At 44.9% G+C, this 20,394-nt stretch overlaps 1 protein-coding gene across 1 annotated transcript in view; it reads left to right on the top strand.

The window, feature by feature from the left end:
* The window catches only part of DOCK2 (dedicator of cytokinesis 2), a 412,654-nt gene that overhangs the window by 304,666 nt on the left and 87,594 nt on the right, over positions 1-20,394 (top strand). Inside the window, exons 28-29 of the mRNA XM_060094549.1 lie at positions 10,078-10,176; positions 12,712-12,806. Coding sequence (XP_059950532.1) covers positions 10,078-10,176; positions 12,712-12,806 — 194 coding nt within the window. The remainder of the gene's footprint in view (positions 1-10,077; positions 10,177-12,711; positions 12,807-20,394) is intronic.

Raw genomic sequence — 20,394 nt, 5'->3', positions numbered from 1 at the left:
ACACCATCAGTGTGTCATTGCTTCGGTTAAGCCCTGCTGAGTTGAGCAATGCAGAGAGCTTGCAAAGAGGCCACCTCCACACACACCCGATAAGCTGTTACCAGACCCCATACCTGAGTGTGCTGGGACTAGCAGATCATTTGCAGCCGGGACAACTAGACCTATTTGGGGGCAGTGGGAGGAGGTGCTAGGAGAGGGCTGGTTGAAGAGTTAGGCTTGAAGTTTAGAACACGATGTGGGAGACCTTCCTCACTCTTCTTCACTTGTCTTCAGTCCTCATGGAGGAAACAGGAGGGCTCAACTGAAGACATCCTTTTATCCACAAAATAATCATCCCTCCTGAAAACTCTCTCTTACCTGGCCGCCTGGCTGTCTGTGAACATATTTATCTGCCTGCCCCACCCGCCCCGTGCCTCTTGAAACATGGAGTCTCTGTAAAGGGAAACAAAGGGCAGGGAGAGCTTGTATAAATCATTATCCGCAGTGCAGCTCTCCAGGTCCACAGAGAGGTTTAAATCATCCTTCACGAGTCAACCAAAAGCTAACTCCACACTTCCCCAGCTGATCAACTAACTGTTCCTGGTGAACTGGAAAGAGAGCTGAGGCTGAGCATTGCCAGAAGGCTTTTTGAGTGCCCGTGGTGTTGCCAGGCTCTACAGGGACCCTCTGCACCCAGCTTCTGCTTTGTCCTTACAACAGTCCTATGGTCACCACTGTTATCCCCATTTCAGAGACCAGAGAACTGAGGCTCAGAGAGGTAAAGTAACTTGTCCAAAGATCCAGAGCATATTGAAGAGAGCTGGGATTCGATCCCAGTACTTAGTATGCCCTGCTCAGTGCCTTCCAGGAAAACTGCTTCTATGCAAAACCAGATATATTTCCTAATATGTGGTGTTGGTGTCCGTCACTTAACCCTTCTTGGCCTTCAAAACCCCAAGCAATGCAGAAAATGGAGGGGTTATCCTCAGCTGAGCCTAAAATCATGGAGACTCATAAGCCACAGAGCATAGTCATTAAGAGGGCTGGTCTTATTTACATAGCTAGGTATCAACCCTGACCTACCTACCTATGTAATCTGCCAACCTAGCTCCATCCATCCATCTCTCCATCTCTCCGTCCATCCTTCCATCTCTATTTAGGCACAATAGATGTCTAGAATGTCCTTAACATTCTAGAGGCTTATTAGATTGAAATGAAAAATGAATATTCTTAATATTCAAGGTTAGGCAGGAGGCATGGTGGAGTGAAATATGATGCACTTTTCCTTTCTTCATTATACTTTGAGGTATTGCTTAATTTTCATGTCAGTAAGATGATGTCATGATTACAAAACAATATTCTGGAATCCAGCTGAGCTAGGCAAGTCGTGTCACCTCCCTGCTCCTTGATTTCCTCATCTGTAAAGTGCGTGTGGTTTACCAACATCGACTGACTGTTGGGAGGATTAATTGAGATGAAGCCTACACAACGCTTGGCCCATAGTAAGTGCTCAGTAACTGGTAGCTGTTGGGACCATTGGCATACTTTTCTGCACGGTGTCCGACACATAAATGTCCGACTGATATTAACTTCTCTCTCCTCCAGCTGCTTCCTTGCTTGGCCACAACTTATAAAACGTCCTTATTGATGGATAAGCAGAGGGTTTAGCGCATTGCACGACACACTCTTAGCCCTTTAAATGGCAGTTATTATTGTTACCCTGCGGCCCACGCTACCTCCTTCCTGAGTCATAATATCCTTTCGTGACACTTTTTCCTGTTGAAAGTTGACCTTGGTGTCTTATACAACCTGGATGAAAATGTTTGCAGGAGAAGGTGAGGGGCTGTGTAGGATACTCCTGCAGAGCGCACATCCTAGTGATGCTCCTGGCTTTGATTTTTCTCAGGAATACGTGAGCCGAGGACAATACTGTATTCTCCAGGACTGAGAACAAACGTTTCTGCACAGCCCTTCCTGAGGCATTCGGTGCAAAGCTAGGAAGACCACCATCGGTGTGTGTGTTCATTTGTGCACTTCCCCACCCACACCTCTCCAGATGTAATTGGAAACATTTAGCAAAATCATCTTCTGTTCAGTTAAAAACTGGGGTGTCCTAAATGATAGCCCGTCTCCTGGCAAGCAGCCTTCTCAAGTCCCACAGGCTCGAATGGCTTTAGTCAGAGACTGAGAGCCGCTGTAGCAGGCTCCCTCCCCTTCATTCGGCTCTGAACAACAGGGAGACAAACCACTGAACTTGAAGACAAGGGGGATCCACGTAAAACTAGAGTCCATGTCCACACCTGCCGGAGGAGGGTCAGAGTCTGCTATAGAATGGTCAGTTAGTGAGGAAAGCGTGCTGAGGAGTGGTGACACTGCCACAAACAGGAAGGGTCAACACTGAGCACACAGTTGCACTTTTCACGCACCCACCACCCTGGGAACAACTCCAGCGTAGCGTCTTGGAGAAGGGTGGCAAGACATGGAAACCACCTCTTTAAAGAGAGGTTCTTGAAACACAAAGCAGCCAGAGCGAGCTTCTTAAAACCCAAATTAATGGCCTCCCTTTGCACTTGGAAGTAAACCTAAACCCTTGTCCCGACCTTCGAGGGCCTTCAGGATCTGGTCCCAACCTGTCACTCCGACCTCATCTTATATGTGCTTTTCCTCATTTTGTACGTCTTTTCGATCCTCCAGCACTCCAAGCACATCTGACCTCAGGGCCTTTGTATCTGCTACTCAATTGCCCTGGAATGCTGTTCTGCCAGATTTTTGCACGACCAACTCTCACCATTAGATCTCCACCCAAATATCAGCCCTCTAAGAGGCCACCTCAGTCTCCCCTATTGAAAATCGGTCTCCTCCCATCTCAACCTCATTGCTCTGTACTATTCCACTAGTAGCGGATATCACTGCCTAAAATGATCTTACTTATTTTCATGTCAGTAAGATGATGTCATGATTACAAAACAATATTCTGGAATCCAGCTGAGCTAGGCAAGTCGTGTCACCTCCCTGCTCCTTGATTTCCTCATCTGTAAAGTGCGTGTGGTTTACCAACATCGACTGACTGTTGGGAGGATTAATTGAGATGAAGCCTACACAACGCTTGGCCCATAGTAAGTGCTCAGTAACTGGTAGCTGTTGGGACCATTGGCATACTTTTCTGCACGGTGTCCGACACATAAATGTCCGACTGATATTAACTTCTCTCTCCTCCAGCTGCTTCCTTCCTTCCTTACTTATGTATTCACTTGCTTATGGTGTTTCCCCATCCCTGACCCTAATGAGGGTGTGAGTTCCTTAAGAACACATCCCTTGTTAATCTCATTCATGACTGTCCAGAGCACCTAGAACCATGCCTGGAACATAGTAGGTGCTCAAGAAATATTTGTTACATTAAGCCACGTGTGAAAGCATGATCTCACTCTGGCTTGATCAAATATAACGTAAGCTGGAGTAAGCTCAGAAGTAGCACAAAAATTCTTTCATTTCTGTCCTCTCCTAAGGCAAAGGTTTTCTACACATGACCCTAACTTTTCAGTGTTTGGGGGAGTAGTCCCTGTAGCGTTCTTTTAAAGATGGGGAATACTATAAGAAGTTCAGTCTGTCATCTAAAACATATTTATTGAGCTCATACTATGTGCAAGTTCAATTGCAGATTCACAGCAATGAACAAAGGACAGAAATCCCTGCCCAGGTGGAGCTGACAGCAGTGACATGAGGGACATCATGGATTTGGGAAAGAACAGGTTTTCGAGTCAGAAAGACCCAGGCTCTAATTGCTGCCCCACCATAGACGAGATGTCTGTCTAGGCAAGCTGCGTGACCTCTATGCATCTCACTTTCCTCATCCGTGAAACGGGCATAAAGTTGACCTAATGAGGTCGTTGAGAGGACTCAGTGAGACGATAAAGGTGGAGTCCTAAGCACAAGGGATGATTGAACAGAATTTGCTTGCCTTTCACGTCCCTTTGCGATTAAACACCTCATTGTGTCCTTTGGAAGATTTAAAGCGACCCCACACTACAGAGCCACATTCACAGGCTCCAGCCAAGATCAGAAAGTGTTCCTTTCAAAGGGAGAGTGTGTGGCCACTTTAATCTCCCCTTCCAGCCTGGGTTCAAAGCAGCCTTGTTCCCACACCCTCCCACCCCCCACCCCGCTCTTGGACAGTGAGAATAGCTCTCTGAGGAGACGCCTTGCCTGCGATTCTGGCCCTGGTGATGCTGGTGAGCTGATCATTAATGCCCACAGTTCCAGATAGGGGTGCACACAGCTAACTCTAAAGAGTTGCTGTGTTGTACAGATCGAACATGTCTAGGTGCATCCAGAGTACATAGCATCCAAGAGGCACATTCCCGTCTTCCTGTGATGTTATGCTTTGACATGGATCAGGCTACACAAAACCCCTGGATCTGTGCCCAGCAAGAATCTTCTCCCTGAAGGAAGGTGACTTGGTTTACTCTGTCATACAGCAGGGTCCCTGGGTAACCAAAGAATGTCACTGCACACAAAGACAGGCACTTCCTAAAGCCAAACAGCTGGAAGACTGAGCTTTCGATGACGACAGTTACATTTCAGGCTTTTGAACAATCTGGGCACCGTTGTCATTCATCCTACCTGCCAGCAACTGTCCCCAAATAAAAGAAACCTCCCAACATGCCCTGCTCGAAGAGGCACACACGCGGTTTACTAAACAGCTTTATTTGGGGCGTGTTGTTAACCAGAGGCATGTTCAGAGTCAAAGGACACTTAGCTCTTTGTCCAAAGCTGTGATTGGGAGTGCTTGATGCATCCACAGACGGTCAGGGGTAGGTGGGGTCATCATATCCTCTGTCCAGGTCAGGAACTTCAGTTAGCCAATCTGCATAGTTTCTCTGGACCAGAGTCAGCAACAGCAACTATAATACTAATAGCTGATCATATTGAGGGTTTTCTATGTTCTAAGTGCTGTATACAAATTGATTTAATTCTCACCAAAACTGTATGCAGTAAGAACTATTTCTATTCCCTTTTACTCTGGGGCACAAGACACTGCCCAAGGTCACATGCCTAGTAAGAGGTAGAGCTGAGATTTGAACTCAGGCTGTCTGGCTCCTAGGTCTCCACCTGACGTTCGTTCTTTGGAGCACAACCTCATCCATCCGGCTCACTGCTGCACCCGGGCACCTAGCACAGTGCCCAGAACTTGAGAGACCGCACACACTACTTTGCCCAAAGATTGCTGCAAACTACAACTCTGAGCTTCCTGACAAAGCTCTAAGATGAACGGGTTTTAGAGTCCCTGATTTCCTCACACCATAGCCTCCTACCTCCGGTCCTGGATCTGTCACAAAGACAGCACCAATTCCGTCCAGGAATAAAATCTGTTATATAACCGCATGGCAGACATGGGGGTGAATGGAAAAGCAACCTGAGAGTGGCCTTTGGCTACTCTTTGTCTTCAAAAGAATTGGATGGCCCCATAGATAAAACTTCTCATCTCCCTCGGCATGCAAAGTTTCCTCGCTCCTCTCCTCTCCTTGGCGCTCTCTGTATTTTATTTTATTTTGGTCGAGCACATTATTTGAAGTTACTATGGCAACGTGTCACCAGCTGGCATCGCATAGTAATGCTGGCATTTAGGTAGCAAGCTCCCGAAGTCGGCTCTTTCCCTCCCTCTGCGATCTCATCACTCCCACTGATCTCAGGTGAGCCGGGGGACGCATTGCAGCAACCATGCCCCTCTCCCCTTGTTTGGTTAGCTCTTCAAGGCAGGGCAAACTGGTCACCTCTTTCCGGCTCACTCAGCACTGCAGGGTCCTGACCGTGTGTGTAGATGTGTTTGCTTTAGAGGTGGTTAAATAGATATGTTTGAGTGTTGTGCACCAAAACTATTGGCCTTATCAGTAAGATGATGGTGATCATCATGATGATGATTTTTTATGCAAAGGAGTAGATTGATTTGGGGAGGGCTCCTCTCCTGATCGCAGTCACCCAGTATCCCAGCTAATTAATATTAATGACACAATAGTGGGTTTCTCTTTTTCCTCTCTTGCCATCACACAGTGAAGAGACCCTGATTGTTTTCCTTTGGAGCTTCAGCTCTCTCCCAGGTGTGCAAGAGCTCCCTACATACTGACGGGCTGAATTGTCTGGATCAATTGATTGTCACGGATCCCTGAAGAGGGTTCTATATGGCAAATAAGCCCTGCCACTCCAGGCGTTAAGTAGCCCCTCATCAGCCAAGTGCCTGCAATGATTGCATTTATTTTTACACGTTTGACCTAGTTTCAAACCATGTCTCTTCATGCTGTGATTCATTAGCTACCTTTTAAACCACCCCGAATGGAGCCGAGGTGACTCTGCCTGGTTTGTGACAGCATCTCAGATACAGTTTCTCTCCGGAATTTAATCTGCAGGTCCCCCCGGTATTCTTTTTTAAGAAGCAGTTTCCTTTCTGGGCACCTGGAATGCTGCTTGGGTATGGATGAGTGGCTGCCTCACGCCTTGGTAGTAAATATATGTTGACCACAAAATTTCCACCAAGGATGGAAGGCAGGGCATTCTCACTTGCCTGAATTGCAAGGGATCCCTCTAACCCTCTGTCTCCCATGCAGTATTCAGGCTTTTCCGTGTTGCTGACAGGGCTGGGAGCTTGGGGTCCGACACCATAAAGTTTGAGCAATGTCAACATCAGGAGTGTCTGAGTTGCTAGGGCAAATGCAGTCTGATCATCACCCCCACTCCCAATCCCTACAGCTCTTTCTAAACACTTAAGACATGGTGGATGTAGAAGGTCTCAAACTTGTAAAAGGGAAAAGGGGCAGGAAGCAAAGAGGTGGATTGCTGTGCTGAGGACGCTACTGAAAAAGGGATAAACGTCAGAGAAACACAATGTGATTCCACCATTCTATCACTGCATGACAGAGAGGGGTTTTTGGTTTTTAATTTAAATGACAGAGAGGAGCCTTTACTGAATTCGAACCTGCTGCTGGTATATCATGCCATTTCAGAAATCAGTCAGTCACACTGGTGCGATTTCTGACAGATTTGATACTAAAGTGGGCTAGACACCATAGCAGACAAAAAGGGAAGCTTCCAGTGGGAAGTAAAGCACTGTCATTTCTCATTAACAGCCAAATGCAGGTAACTTGTCCAAACTTCAGTCACATCACACTACAGATCGTACTGGAAGGCACTCAGCTGGGTTTTTCTATGGGGCAGTTAGAACAAAGAAATGAACAAGCTGGTAAAAGTAATTTTGATTGATCGATGAACTGTACACCCTGAGCAAGTCCTTATAAAAAGATAATGGTTTCTTTCATAAAATGGTCACTCTCTCTAGATGGGCACTGAAAGCCCCTTCCCCTTTTATTTTCATTTAAAATGAAGCATGGAAGTTTCTCTAAACAATGCTTAAGACAATGCAGCCTTTTCAAGGTAATTTCCAGGCAACTTGAGCTTTGAGGTTTGTTGTTTGCTTTTCCCCCCTTCAAATTCAAATCAAGCCTTTGGAAATACCAAGCATTCCGTATCTGTATCTATGCGTTTGGGGCAGCCTGCAGTTCTGACAATGGTGGATTTTCCAACACAGACACACACACACACACACACACACACACACACAAGCTCACAATCCCAGGACTCATTTAAGCCAAAGCTTTAAAAGTAAACTGTTGTCCAAGAGACGATAGCCTTTCCTCTGAGAGGATGATCGATCACAAAAAATAAAACCTACCCAGATCTCTTACCTTTTGAAGCAGTGGAATTACCTGCAGAGAATATCCTTCCTTTCTTTGCAAAATGAGCCAGGCTTGGCCAGCAGCAGAATTACTCCAAAAGAAGAAATAATAAGTCCTTTATATTGTAATTTTCACTGTTTATATGCAAGAAGTGTAGTGGGTCTGCTCACGTAGGAATAAATAAAAAGCCGAAAAAACTGCACGGCAGCTACCATGTGAAAAGGAAAGACCTCTAGTGGCCACCGGCTGAATTCTTGGAGGAAGCCCCTCACAGAAGAGATGGAGGGAGTACAGGAGACACACGCGTGTGTGTGTGCTCTCTCTCTCTTTCACGCACGCACACACACACACACACACACACACACACACAAACTCAGAAGATTTCTCCCCTCTTGCGTCCAGCCTGGATGGAGGGATAAAAAATAATACGCTTGTTTCTTGGTTTCAGTGGGACCTGGTTAAATTAGCAGTGATGGTGGCGTTCTGTCTGGTTTGAAAGGGACAGATAATTTCACAGACTCACCATCACCCCCTGAGGGCATGAGCCGGAGAGAGGATTTGACTCCCTGGACGGCCAAGGCGGTTGGCCCCCATATAGAGGTTCCAGGTCCCCAGCAACATAGTGTCATTGACGTTACCCCTGAGAGTCCCAGTTTTGTGCCCCCTGCCAGCTCTGCATGTTTTCTGAACATTCATGGTGCATGCGTGTGGTGGTCACTGGCAGACAGAGCTGGCTTCCCAGGCGTGTGACCTGGCCCGGTGCTCAGAAGGATCCTGTGGCTGCCTTGAAAATCTGAAGAATTTTTACAAGGACTCTTCAATTTTCATTTTGTTCTGAGCCCCACAAATTGCACAGCTGGTCCTGCTGACTGAGAAAGCATTTTATCCCTAACGTCCTAATTGAAAAGAACCTAGAAGCAAATGAGAATCTGTATCTTTGGGAGTTACTTTTGGGGATGTGAACTTGAAGAACATTCAATTACCCAAAAGACTTCCTGTGGAGGAATGCAGAAGGAGCTTCCTGGGGACAGCAAGGCTCTTCCTTCCACCACTGTCACTGAACTGTAACCCTGTAATCTGGGAGGATTTTTTTTTTCACACTATATTTTTTGGGGGTCTTTTGGTTTTATTTTTTTTAAGAAAGACGGCAGTTTGTGATACAAATATAATACTTGGTTCAAACATAACACGTCCAGGCCCACCTCTCTGGTGTGTGTTACGTCTGACACCCTTTAGAAGTGGGGTTTCCTGGATACACCTGCATCACACCAAGCTGCCCATCTCCCACAGGCCTGCCCTTGACAGTTCCTTTGGTTAAGATGGCAGCCCAGTGGAGTCTTGTGGGAGACACTCTTGAGTGGCTTCTCCCAGCGGGTGGATTTACGGTCAGTACTTCCTTTACCAGGTTCCCAGAGTAGATCTCTCTAAATTCTGCTTTCAGACACTAGCCCTGACAGAAAGTGCCACCCTGGTACAGTCTTATAAAATCTGGGAGAGAAAAAGCAGAAAAGGGTGTGGTGATGTATTCTGGTGCATGAAAAGATGTGGTTCTTGCTCCTCTGATCCCATGGATCCTTTCAGACCCACTTCCTCTCCAAGTCCTTGCGTTGATTTCCCTCTTGTCTGAATCCCTCTGGCACTGGATCTGCTTCACTGATCAAAGTCTTTTACTTTTTTCCTCCTGGTTGTTCATCTTGCTTTCCCAGCTAGATCATGAACTCCTGAGAGCAAGGACTACCTCTTCTCATTTCTTTTATCCTCCATGGCCCTTAGCAAGTACTTGTCCCCGGTAGCTGCTGGCTTCTCACTGACTGATTCATGGTCCAACAATTGATACTCTTGTAGGGAACTTCAGTGTATTCAGGGCACCATAGGAGCCATTTGATCCTTCTGATACGCCTCTCAGGGTAGATACAGATGGATTATTGTCCCACTTTACAGATGGAACAGTTGGAGATTAGACATGTAAAATTATTTACCAGGAAATCAAACTGTCTCCAGAATCTTGATACACGCTGGATCTCCTGACATTAATACAGTGTTCTTTTCCCAGTGCACAAGCAGCTGGAGAGAGAATGAATAGGGCCCTTATTGTCTGTATCTGGAGCTCCTGTTATAGTCCTAGTCATGTAATAGGTGTTCAGCAAGTGCTTTTTGGATGAATGAGCTTATGAATGAGCCATAAGGAGACATTTACTCTTAGGGAAATTTCACATGCTTATCTGCTAAGGAGAAATTCTCCATCCCTGGGGGACCTTTTTACACTCACCTGGGATAGAGAGGTGTTTTCCGGTCTGAAGTCAAGTAATTGAAGAAGATGAAATTCATGGTCCTCTCTCCACTGTTTCATGGCATTTTTCTTTATTTCTTGCAGAGTCACTTTGTGGCATGTATGACAGCCATCTTAAACCAGATGGGCGACCAGCACTATTCCTTCTATATTGAGACATTCCAGACCAGCTCTGAACTTGTGGTGAGTCTGTAGGATGCTCTGGGGCAGTGTTGGGGAGATGCGTTACACAAAAGATTCTTGAGAGTTTAGGGCACGAAGGTCTTCCTGTGCACCTGGAGTATGTGTGGGTCTAAGTTTGCAGGCATGTTCGTGTGATTCCCTGTTTCTCACCCCCATTTAGGCTTGTAAATATCACTTCTGGGACACATCTTCTGTCCACGTCATACATGAGCCCTGAGTGCCTAGTCTACATATGCCTTAAAACCAGTATTTGCTGATGAATCATGGACATTTTGAGGCTTAAGAGCATGAGTGTTGGGAGTCACACAGTCTTGGGTTTGAATCCAGGGTTTGTCGCCAGCTAGCTGAGGAAGTTAACTTTAACATTTCTTAAGCCTCCGTTGACCCATCTGTAAAGTAGGGACCATATCATGTCACAGGGCTGTGACGGGATTAAATGAGATCACAGTAGCTCTCACACTGTAGGAGTCCACTAAAAGTTAGCTATTATTACATTATAATAACGAATGCATAGAGAAAGTTGGCCTCTGAGCCCCTTTCTTCTTCTAACCTCTCAGGGCTCGTTTGCTAGGACTGTCTGCCTATGGTGGGTGGCCTGTGGGCCCGTACCTCTGCAGCAGATGATATCATCAACGTAAAGCCCAGCCCGGGCCGTCCCAGGGCGTAGTCGTCCCTTTGCCCTCAGTATGGTCAGCTTTGTCATTGTTTCCTTACTATTGCCAGATTCAGGGGTTCTGCTACCAGGGGCTCATTTTAACTCTCCTTTAAGGAAGCAAGGGCACCAGAATTGGACCAGCCTCAGAGAGTGGCCCACAGAAAGAATCAATAGGGAGCCAATGTCCTGCTCCTTCATCCATTTAGCTTTGAGAAGGTCTCCTAACTGGAGTAGGATTGGCAAGCAATGGAACCTCTTTCTGGATATACAAAAGAATGAAACAAAAGGAAACCTAAACAACCCAAGATTTCTCCCCCTCACGTTCTCTATGTTATGTGACACGGAAATAGAAAGACTGGATTCCTAATTTTTGATCCTCAGTGGAAGGAAAGGTGGGAAGGATGGTAGGAAAGGGAATTGTTATGTATTAAATTATACACTTCTTATGTAATCCTCCAACGGTATGGCATAGGTGTTAGTAGTCACATTTTACAAGTCTACATTCTACTTGCTCAAGGCCACACAACAGTATGTAGCAGAGAGAGGATGTGAACCTCTGCTCCAGCCCTTACACCGTGCTGCATCTTCTCATTCAGAAGCCATGCTTTCCATCTGTGAGGCAGAGGTCTTGTCTTCTCCATTCCCACAGGAAAGGAGTGTGCTTGTGACGATATCCACACCTCCCCAGGTGACGTCAAGGATGAACGATCATACTCACCATCGTCATCCTCGAGCACTTAGTGAACACTTACAGTGGGCCAGACTCTGTATGGAGCATCTCATAGACAGTGTGCACTTAATCAACCCTTTGAGGTAGATGTTATCCCCATTCTGCGAATGCGGAAACTGGGACTTAAAGCATTGAGGTAATTTTCCCTAGAAGCAATGATTGCTGGAAAGGAACGAATCTCATTTCCAGAATTTTGCAATTTAGCTTAAAGCAGTGATTTTCAAATTATATTTCTCCTAGCCTCACTATCTTCTACCATAAACACACACACACACAGGCGTGCATGCATGCATGCATGCACACTTCAACCAGAGCTGTTTTCTACTTTTATCTATTTTATATATTAGGTTCCAGGTAAGATTTTCTCTGAACAAAGAATTCTGCTATTAAAATAATCTAAAAACCGCTGGCTTAAGGAAAGAACTCTGAACGGGTTTCCTATGGATTTTAATTTTACCTTAAGCAGATAGGCTGGATGCCTTCATTTCCTCTAGCTCAGGAGGGCGCCAGTGGTTCTGGTCTTTGCTATCTAGATTTGTCTTGAATTTGTGTTCTCCAAAGGTAGAGAACAAGTTTGATCCACTGAGAAATCTGATGGGGCATGTTGAGGTCCATTTTGAACCTCTTCAAAGGAGAGGGAGAGAATCCCTGTCATGTTTCCTCTAAGCTGCTTGTTCATGTGCCTATGACATATGAATTAGCTGTGTTTACAGTACAGTAATTAGATGTTCATTTTAATAATAGTTTGTTTGCTCAGTGACCTGAGATGCATTCATATAGTGTAGATTATTTCCTCCTCAAATACATATTTGGAAAGATGATTATAAAACTGCCACATCAATGAATGCATTTACTTCTTTACTTCCAAAGACGGAACTAATAGTGCTTTATTTTGAGAGTGTTTTCACATTCCATATTCATGTTCCACTTATATTTGTGAAACAGTCTCCCAGTAACAAATCGTTAAGATTTCATTAAAAAATCCACTCTATTGGTTTCATTGGATTTACTTAATAAAAGGCTGTACCCCTTCCCTTTCTGCACCTCCAAAAACAATAAAGAAAAAAATTGAACAGCCAACAAGATCTGGGCCCTTCCAGTCATTTCCTATAAAGCAAAATGACAGGTGTGTTTTGCTTTACTATTGCAGGACTTCTTGATGGAGACATTCATCATGTTCAAGGACCTCATTGGGAAAAATGTGTATCCTGTAGACTGGATGGCCATGAGTATGGTTCAGAACAGGTGAGCTGCCACTTGCTTCCTAACAGCCCCATCATCTCAGCACTCACTTTACAGTGCACTGGTAGAGACAGAAGGTGGGGATAGTTTCTCCATGGTGAAAATAAGTCGAAGTGCCACAGATCCTTTCTTTCTACATTTAAACCCCAGGGAATTGCTTACCGATCTTGAGCTGTTTATTTATTTACTATTATTTATTCCTTTTTATATACTGAACTGGCTACTCCCTACCTTCTCCATTCTTCAAATACTAGTTAAAATATACTTTGTCTATGAAGCCTTCCCTAAACTCTTGAGACAGGAGAGCTTAAGGTCAGTCTTATTAAAATTGTATTATTTTAAATTTATTCAAAACAATAAAATATATTCTGTGACATGCAGTAGAATAAGTTTAGGAAGCGCTGGATTACACAGCTTTGAACAGCTTTCTGTGCTGCAGGACTTCTCAGAGCCTTTAGTATGCTAATGGAATTCTCTAAGAGAAAGATTTAGGATACAGCATTTCACAGATTTACTTGCCCATTGAAACATTTGGTGTGAATATATTTATGTCTCCGTGTGTATATATAATACTTATTAGCATCTCATAGAATACCAGAGTAACCCAAGTATAGCTCACATACCACATGGCCCAGTACAACAATAGATAAGAGTAACTGTGAGCAATTTCAGTCTTTAATGCTTTCTCTCAAATCATGTCATTTCATCAAAATGAAGTTCAAGTCATAACACTCAGCAATATTATCTAATATTCCCTTTCTCCATTCTTCTATCTCTCAATATCTCTCCTATCCCATGGTTTACCCAAGTCTCTCTCAGAACCTTATCCTCAATTCCTGTCCACAGACTCCTTTAAAACTGGGGTCTTCGGCTTCCCTGGTGGCGCAGTGGTTGAGAGTCCGCCTACCGATGCAGGGGACGCGGATTCGTGCCCCGGTCCGGGAGGATCCCACATGCCGCGGAGCGGCTGGGCCCGTGAACTATGGCCGCTGAGCCTGCGCGTCCGGAGCCTGTGCTCCGCAACGGGAGAGGCCACAACAGTGAGAGGCCCGCGTACCGCAAAAAAAAAAAAAAAAACCAAAAAAAAACACCTGGCATCTTCTAGGCTCCTTTCTTTCCTTTCTCTCTCACTTTCCTTTGGCTTCTTATATTTGTTTTAGGTCCTTCCCATGGAAACCCCTTCACTCGACACTGGCTGGAAGTTTTATCTCTCTCTACCTACTGTCCTTGTTTTGTATCACAAGAGCCAAGAATTGACTGGCAAAGACAGAAATATCCTGAGAGGTTAGAAGAAGAGGAGAAGTTGAAGAGGCAAAGGCGGGATCCTCTTTAGTGGGAGGCAAAGAGGGAAAACTATAAATATTAATAAGTTTGTCATTGGATACAGTCTGGGAATTTCTGTCTCATCTATGCCTAGGATCTTACTTGAGTCCCAGATGGCCTCCATCCCTTACTCTTCTGTCCTCTGAACAGCTGCTCTGCCACTCATGGGATGCCTAAGTGCCTAGCCAAGTGACTTTACAGACATACTTGCTCTTGGGGCCAGCTTTAGGGGCTGGTGAAGGGGAGGAGAGGCTTGTCAAGGCAGAAAGAGATAGCTATCTGTACATTGTTGCTTATGGTGGGAGGTGGATAATCAGTACAGCAACAAAAATGTAAGAATTCTTAGCTTGGGCTTACATTGCCCTGATTCTCCCTGTTCACGTCACTCAGGTGGGAGGCTGGCTTTTACAATGCTTAAAGCATTGGTGGGAATTAGGCCAGGCCACGTTATAGGTGAGAGGCAGGTATCTCCCTAGCCCTTCTGTCAGGACCGGCTTCCTGAGTATGCAACCTGTGTAGTTGTATAGGACCTTGCACTCTGAAGGATCCTGCTGTCACCATCTTGAATTCTTAATAATGTTTGGACTAGGAGACTTGCATTTTCACTGTGCACTGAGCTCAACAAATTATGTAGTCGGTTGTACCTCACATCAATGTCCAGTCACCTGTGTTGGAAGAAGCCAGCTCCCAAACTGCGTGCGAATCCCTTCACTGTTTGCCAGCTGGTCAGTAATGTCTTGGGGTTTTGCCAAATTACATGAAGCACCCAGGTGAGTCATCTTCGACTCACCCTACATTTCAGATACAGTCACTATTGCCTGCTGTTTCATACTTCTCATGACTTTGCATAAACTATGACTCTCCTCCTTTCTAGACCAAACTCAACATGAAAGCATCCTTCAAATTCTTGTCCATGTAATTTCTTCTTTGTGGATCCTTCTAGGACTCCTTTATGGTAGGAGAATATATTCCCTCCTCTTTGTTTACATACACACCCATATTATAGCACTTACCCCACTGTACTATAATTATCTCTTCATATGACTGTTTCTGCCACTAGAGAATGGGCTTCCTGAAGGCAAGCACTATGTCCAATTTATCTCTGTGTTTCTAACTCCTGGCACAGAACCTGACATTCATAAACATGTGTAATGAACTCTGTGTATCCAATGGGTACTTATTTTTTAAAGTTTTTAAAAATATCTTAATTTTATTGGAGTACAGTTGATTTCAATGTTGTGTTAGTTTCAGGTGTACAGCAAAGTGATTCAGTTATACATACACATATATTTATTCTTTTTTAGACTCTTTTCTCATATAGGTTATCACAGAATATTGACTAGAGTTCCCTGAGCTATACAGTAGGTCTTTGTTGGTTATCTATCTTATATATTGTAGTGTGTGTGTTTGTTCATCCCAAACTCCTGATTTAGCCCTCCCCGCTACATTTCCCCTGTGGTAACAATGGGTACTTATTGATTAGGGTTTTTTTTTTTTTAAGAAATTCAATTCAAATTTGCCTAAACAGAAAGTATTGGCTCAGACAACTGAAAGAGCCCAGAGTTATGGCTGCAGGCATGAATGTATCTAGGTGCTCAAACAGTGTTGTAGGGAATCTGTATCTCTACCTCTGCTCTTTCCTCTGTTGGCTTCATTCTTAGGCAGATGCTCTCTTTGCAGTGGAAACCTGGCTATAGAAGTTTCAGAAATATATCTTGTTGGATTAGCAGCCCCAGTAGAAAGAAAAAGCCTCTTCTTCAATAGGTACAGCAAAATTTCCCAGACTAATCTTGAGCTACATGCCCATCCATAACCTCTGTGGCCAGAAGAATGAAATATGCTGTTTCCTCAGGCTTGGGCCATGTGACCCACCTTTGGAACTGGGGAGGCTGTGGTTAGTTCTACCCAAACCACAAAGTCTGGGAGCAAAGGGGAAGGCTGGGGGAGTAATTCTTCAAAGGAAAATCTGAGAGTTATTACCAGAAGGAGAAATGGATGATGGGCAGGCAAATAAATGCACAGACATCTACTACTGATACAGGGTCAGGAGGATGGAAGCCCAGAGAGGCTGGAGCCCTGACCAGGGCAACCCCCGCTTCTGAGCTGCCGACAGTCATCCTGGAGGAAATATGTAGGAGTGCTTTGAGGGTCTGTCCCTCCCTGACATCCCACAGACTTTAGTCTTTTGTGGGGGGACTGGCCCCTAGGGATGATGCAATAATCCTTGTTTCTTTAGACCTACAAAATCAGCATATAATTTTCTAAGGGACCTAAGAAAATGGAATTGTCTCCTAAATAGAAACATCTGTATCTCTAAAGGAGCTGCTGAGTACTTAAAGTCTTTACATTTAAAATAAGTTAGACTCAGAAACACAGCCTGGGTTTCTGCCACCTTCTCTTTCTTGGGAAGTCATTTAACCTCTTGGAACCTCGGTTTTCTGATCTGCAAAATGGGGAGAATTATATCCATTTCGTGGTATTTTTTTGTGAGGGTATAATGAGTTACTCCTTAGCCCAGTGCTGGTACCTGGGAAGAGCTCAGTGAATGGGAGCATTGCAGACAACAGATGTAGCCTTGGAGTAGAGAAGCATGTGCCTAGTGTCGACCAGAAAAGATGACTGTTTTTCTCCTTGCTGGCATATAGCTTAGGTTGTAGACTTCCTTCATCTTCTGGCCACAGTGATCCCTTCCATTTACAGAGGACCTGAAATTTTTTTCACGATTGTTGCATCTTGTGTGGTGTTATGATAGCTAACATGTGTTACGCACCTAGATCCACCCCTATTGTAAATACTTTACATGTATTCGCTCATTTAATCTTTGCAGCAACTTTATGATGTAGAACTGTTATAATCCACATTTTATACCTGGGGAAACTGAAGCACAGAATAGATGAATAACTTGCTCAGTGTTGTATTACTAGCAAAAGAACAGAGAAGTCAGGCAATCAGAGCCCATGTGCTTCATCTCTACTGCTTCATCCTGTAAAATAGTGAGGCTTGTATTATTAAGTGCATTGTAAAGATGTGCAAACTGCATATTTATTGGCTCAGATGCCTTAAAGAGGCCCAAAGAGGTAACCTGCACAAGGTCATGCAGCTAGTTAATGAAAGATTTCAACATAAATTGGACAAACGGAACATACACCATGGTTGAGCCCAGATCACTGTTCCCCAGAATGTCATTTTCTCTCCTCTAAAAATATGCATTCTAAGCTCCGTTCATTCACGTGGACGAGGTGAACTCCGTATGTTGGTTAGTCTGTATGTTACAACATCTTTCTTCCTTTCTTTTCTTGTCTCCTTTTCTTCCTTCCTTCTTTCCCTACCTATTACTTACATTTTTATGATTTTCTGTTTTTATAATTTCCCAATTATCGCTTGTTATTTGTGCACGTATGTATGTATGTATTAGTCATATATAATTTATCTATCTGCTTGTTGGAGGAGGGAATGGAGTTTTGCAGATTCGAATGTCTCCTCAGCTGTGTACTGTTTGTGTATGCAAACGTGGTGACATGTCTACTGCAAGAAATACCTCCTGTTAGAGCATTCTTCTTATTGGTAAGATGCAACATTCAGTAAGATCTGATGTACGCGACGTGGTTAATTTTTAAATGATCAAGTTCTTTGTAATATTGTAAATGAACAAAATATGCCTATAGGAGCCTCTTTTCCTCTCCTCCATCTGCACCTCAATCTGGAAATTCAACATTTTGGGCAGGGGGCAAGTGGTGGCCGTTGGGGATTTATACGCATCCCTGAAGCTTCTCTAAATGGAATCAATCAACACATACATATTGAGTGTCCCGGGCATCCGGAGCCCATCTACGCCATGGCCCCAGAAGGCAGGGTGCTTACAGTCTTGTTGGTAAGACAGTAAATATGCCCATGGAAATATGACCAAGCACTGCAGCCACTGTAGTGAGTTCAGAGCACAGAGTTCAGAGCACAGAGAAGTTAGGATTTATGACTGCCTAGGTTCGAACCATCTTATAGTTATGTTACCTCTGGTAAAGTTACTTAACCACTCTGGACTCTGTTTTTCTCACTGTAAAATGGGGTACTAATAAGACCTATCACAAAGGATTTTTGTGAGGATCAAAATGAAATAATATGCATAAAGTAGTTAGAATAGTGTTTAGCAAGCATTTCATAATGTGAGCTATGATTTTTATTCTCACATTCCTATGATCTGGGAACATCCAAAATATTTCACAGAAGAGGCACATCCGGGCTGGATCTTGTCTACCTTACTGGTGACATATTTCAAGGTCTAATATTGTCTCCAGCACACACTAGGCACAGAGTAGGGTCACAATAGTTGACCCTAGGAAGTTGAGCAGGGCAGTGCTCAGCAACCTGCTGGCGGCTCCATCAGTGTGCCGACAGTCGTTGACGCCCGCTTCCCCTTTCTCCTACCGACATTAATTTGTACTGCCTACTTCCTTTTTGTAGACCTCATCTCCTCCAAAACGTATCATCCAGAAGAAGGCCTCTCCATGGGTTTTATAGCCAGCAGGGCACATCTAATCCTGATGTCCAGCTGGCCCTGGAATTCCAGTCCCAGGAGTCTGCTGCACCCCTAACTAGAATCCAGAATCACTCGAGAAGGGTCGGGGGCACTTGGGGTGGGCCGTGCCCTGACCCTGAGCTGGAATCCTCTGATACACTCTAGCCTCTTGGTGCGTGGAGCCCTTGTGTGTTGTGAGGGAAGCAGCTTAAAGGCTCTGGGAGAATGGCTTTTTCATTGCTTCTAGGGGAGGAATGAGGACTCCCTTCTTCTGGCCACCTCTTTTATCTCCATCTTCAAGTTTTGACCAGTAGAATCAACTACATCCCATGAATCACAGCCCAAAGGGGAATGGGATTCCGGGAGGCCCTCTCTCTGCCTTCGGCATTCTCACTGGAAAGGGCATGTTCACCTCCAGTTCCCTCTTTCATTCACATCATACAACCTGTGGGCATGGGTTGGTTGTCACACTGGCGTGTTCTCAGCTTCGGATCCTCCTGCCACAGAGCTACAAGGTGGCCGGGCAGTCAGGATAATGATAACCACACAACTGACATTTATTAAGGACTCCTGTGGACTGAGGCCCTGGGGCACCAGCTTCATGCACTGCATCTCATTTCATCTTCACACACGGCTCATCATACCGATGGGGCAGCTGAGAGTACCAGAGGCAAAGCAACAAGCTCAAGACCACAGCAAGGAAGAGTAGCAGAGTGGGAATGTGCCCCCAGGCAGGCTTGCTCTAGCTTCTGCAGGAGTCTGTGTGCACCTTCCATTACTGCATCCAGTCCAAGGACTGATGCATAGGGTGCATAGGTTTATTCAGGACACGAAACATAGGAACTCTCAGTTGCCTCCAGTAATGAGGATTTGTTCTGTTACATGAAGAGAAGTAGGAAACTGGGAACCTGGTCCAGTGGCTGCAGTGAGCTTCATGTGGAGCAGTTCTCAGGATACCAACCTCGGGTATCCTCGGGTACCAAGCTCCCTTTCTGCCAGCTTCTTCCTACTCACAGCAGCTGACTTCTCTTGCAGTATGGCTTTTGCTTGCTCACAGAATTATCTGCTCATGGCTTCTACTCAGGGCAGGGTTCGTTGCATTCTCCCTGGTTGTCCTGCTTTTGAACTGTCTAAAAGGGTTTGATTTACTACTATCCAGGCTTGGGTGCCCCCACTGGTAGCCATATGATTACCCATGGGCTTCTAGTCAGCCCATGGAAGACTGCCTCAGTCGAGTGTTGCTTCTGGGCCCTCTCAGCTGTGGGCAGGGCAGCAGGATAATGGGGACTAAGTGGGAAGGGGCTCTGTGCCTTGTGGGCATGAGTAGGAGCATGCCCAGTGCCAAAACACCATGCAGGCTGGCCTTCAGGGGAGCCAGTATATCTTTCTGGTTAATTGCAAAGGCTTTAAAGAAAGACAGACCTGAGATTGGGTGGACTCTGCTGCTTATTAGCTGTGTGAATGTGGGGAAATTTTTTGATCTTTCCAGTGCTCAGTTTCCTCTTCTGTTAAATGGGTGCAACAGTAACACCTCCTTCAGTTTGTAGGATTAAATGAAACAAAGTCTGTAGAGCATTTGGCACAGGATATATGCATGAAAACATGAGACTCCCATCATTGTCATTATTAAGGTGAGCTCACAGCTTGGGTTGAACAGAATTACAGACATTTCTTTGTGAACAGAATAGCATGGCGGTTAAATACCAAGGTTCTGAAGACAGCATAACTTTGTTTAAATCCTGGTTGCACATGTAT

The sequence above is a fragment of the Mesoplodon densirostris genome, chromosome 3 (genome assembly GCF_025265405.1).
Source record: "Mesoplodon densirostris isolate mMesDen1 chromosome 3, mMesDen1 primary haplotype, whole genome shotgun sequence".
Classification (NCBI taxonomy): domain Eukaryota; kingdom Metazoa; phylum Chordata; class Mammalia; order Artiodactyla; family Ziphiidae; genus Mesoplodon; species Mesoplodon densirostris.
This window is presented reverse-complemented; position numbering and strand designations above follow the sequence as displayed.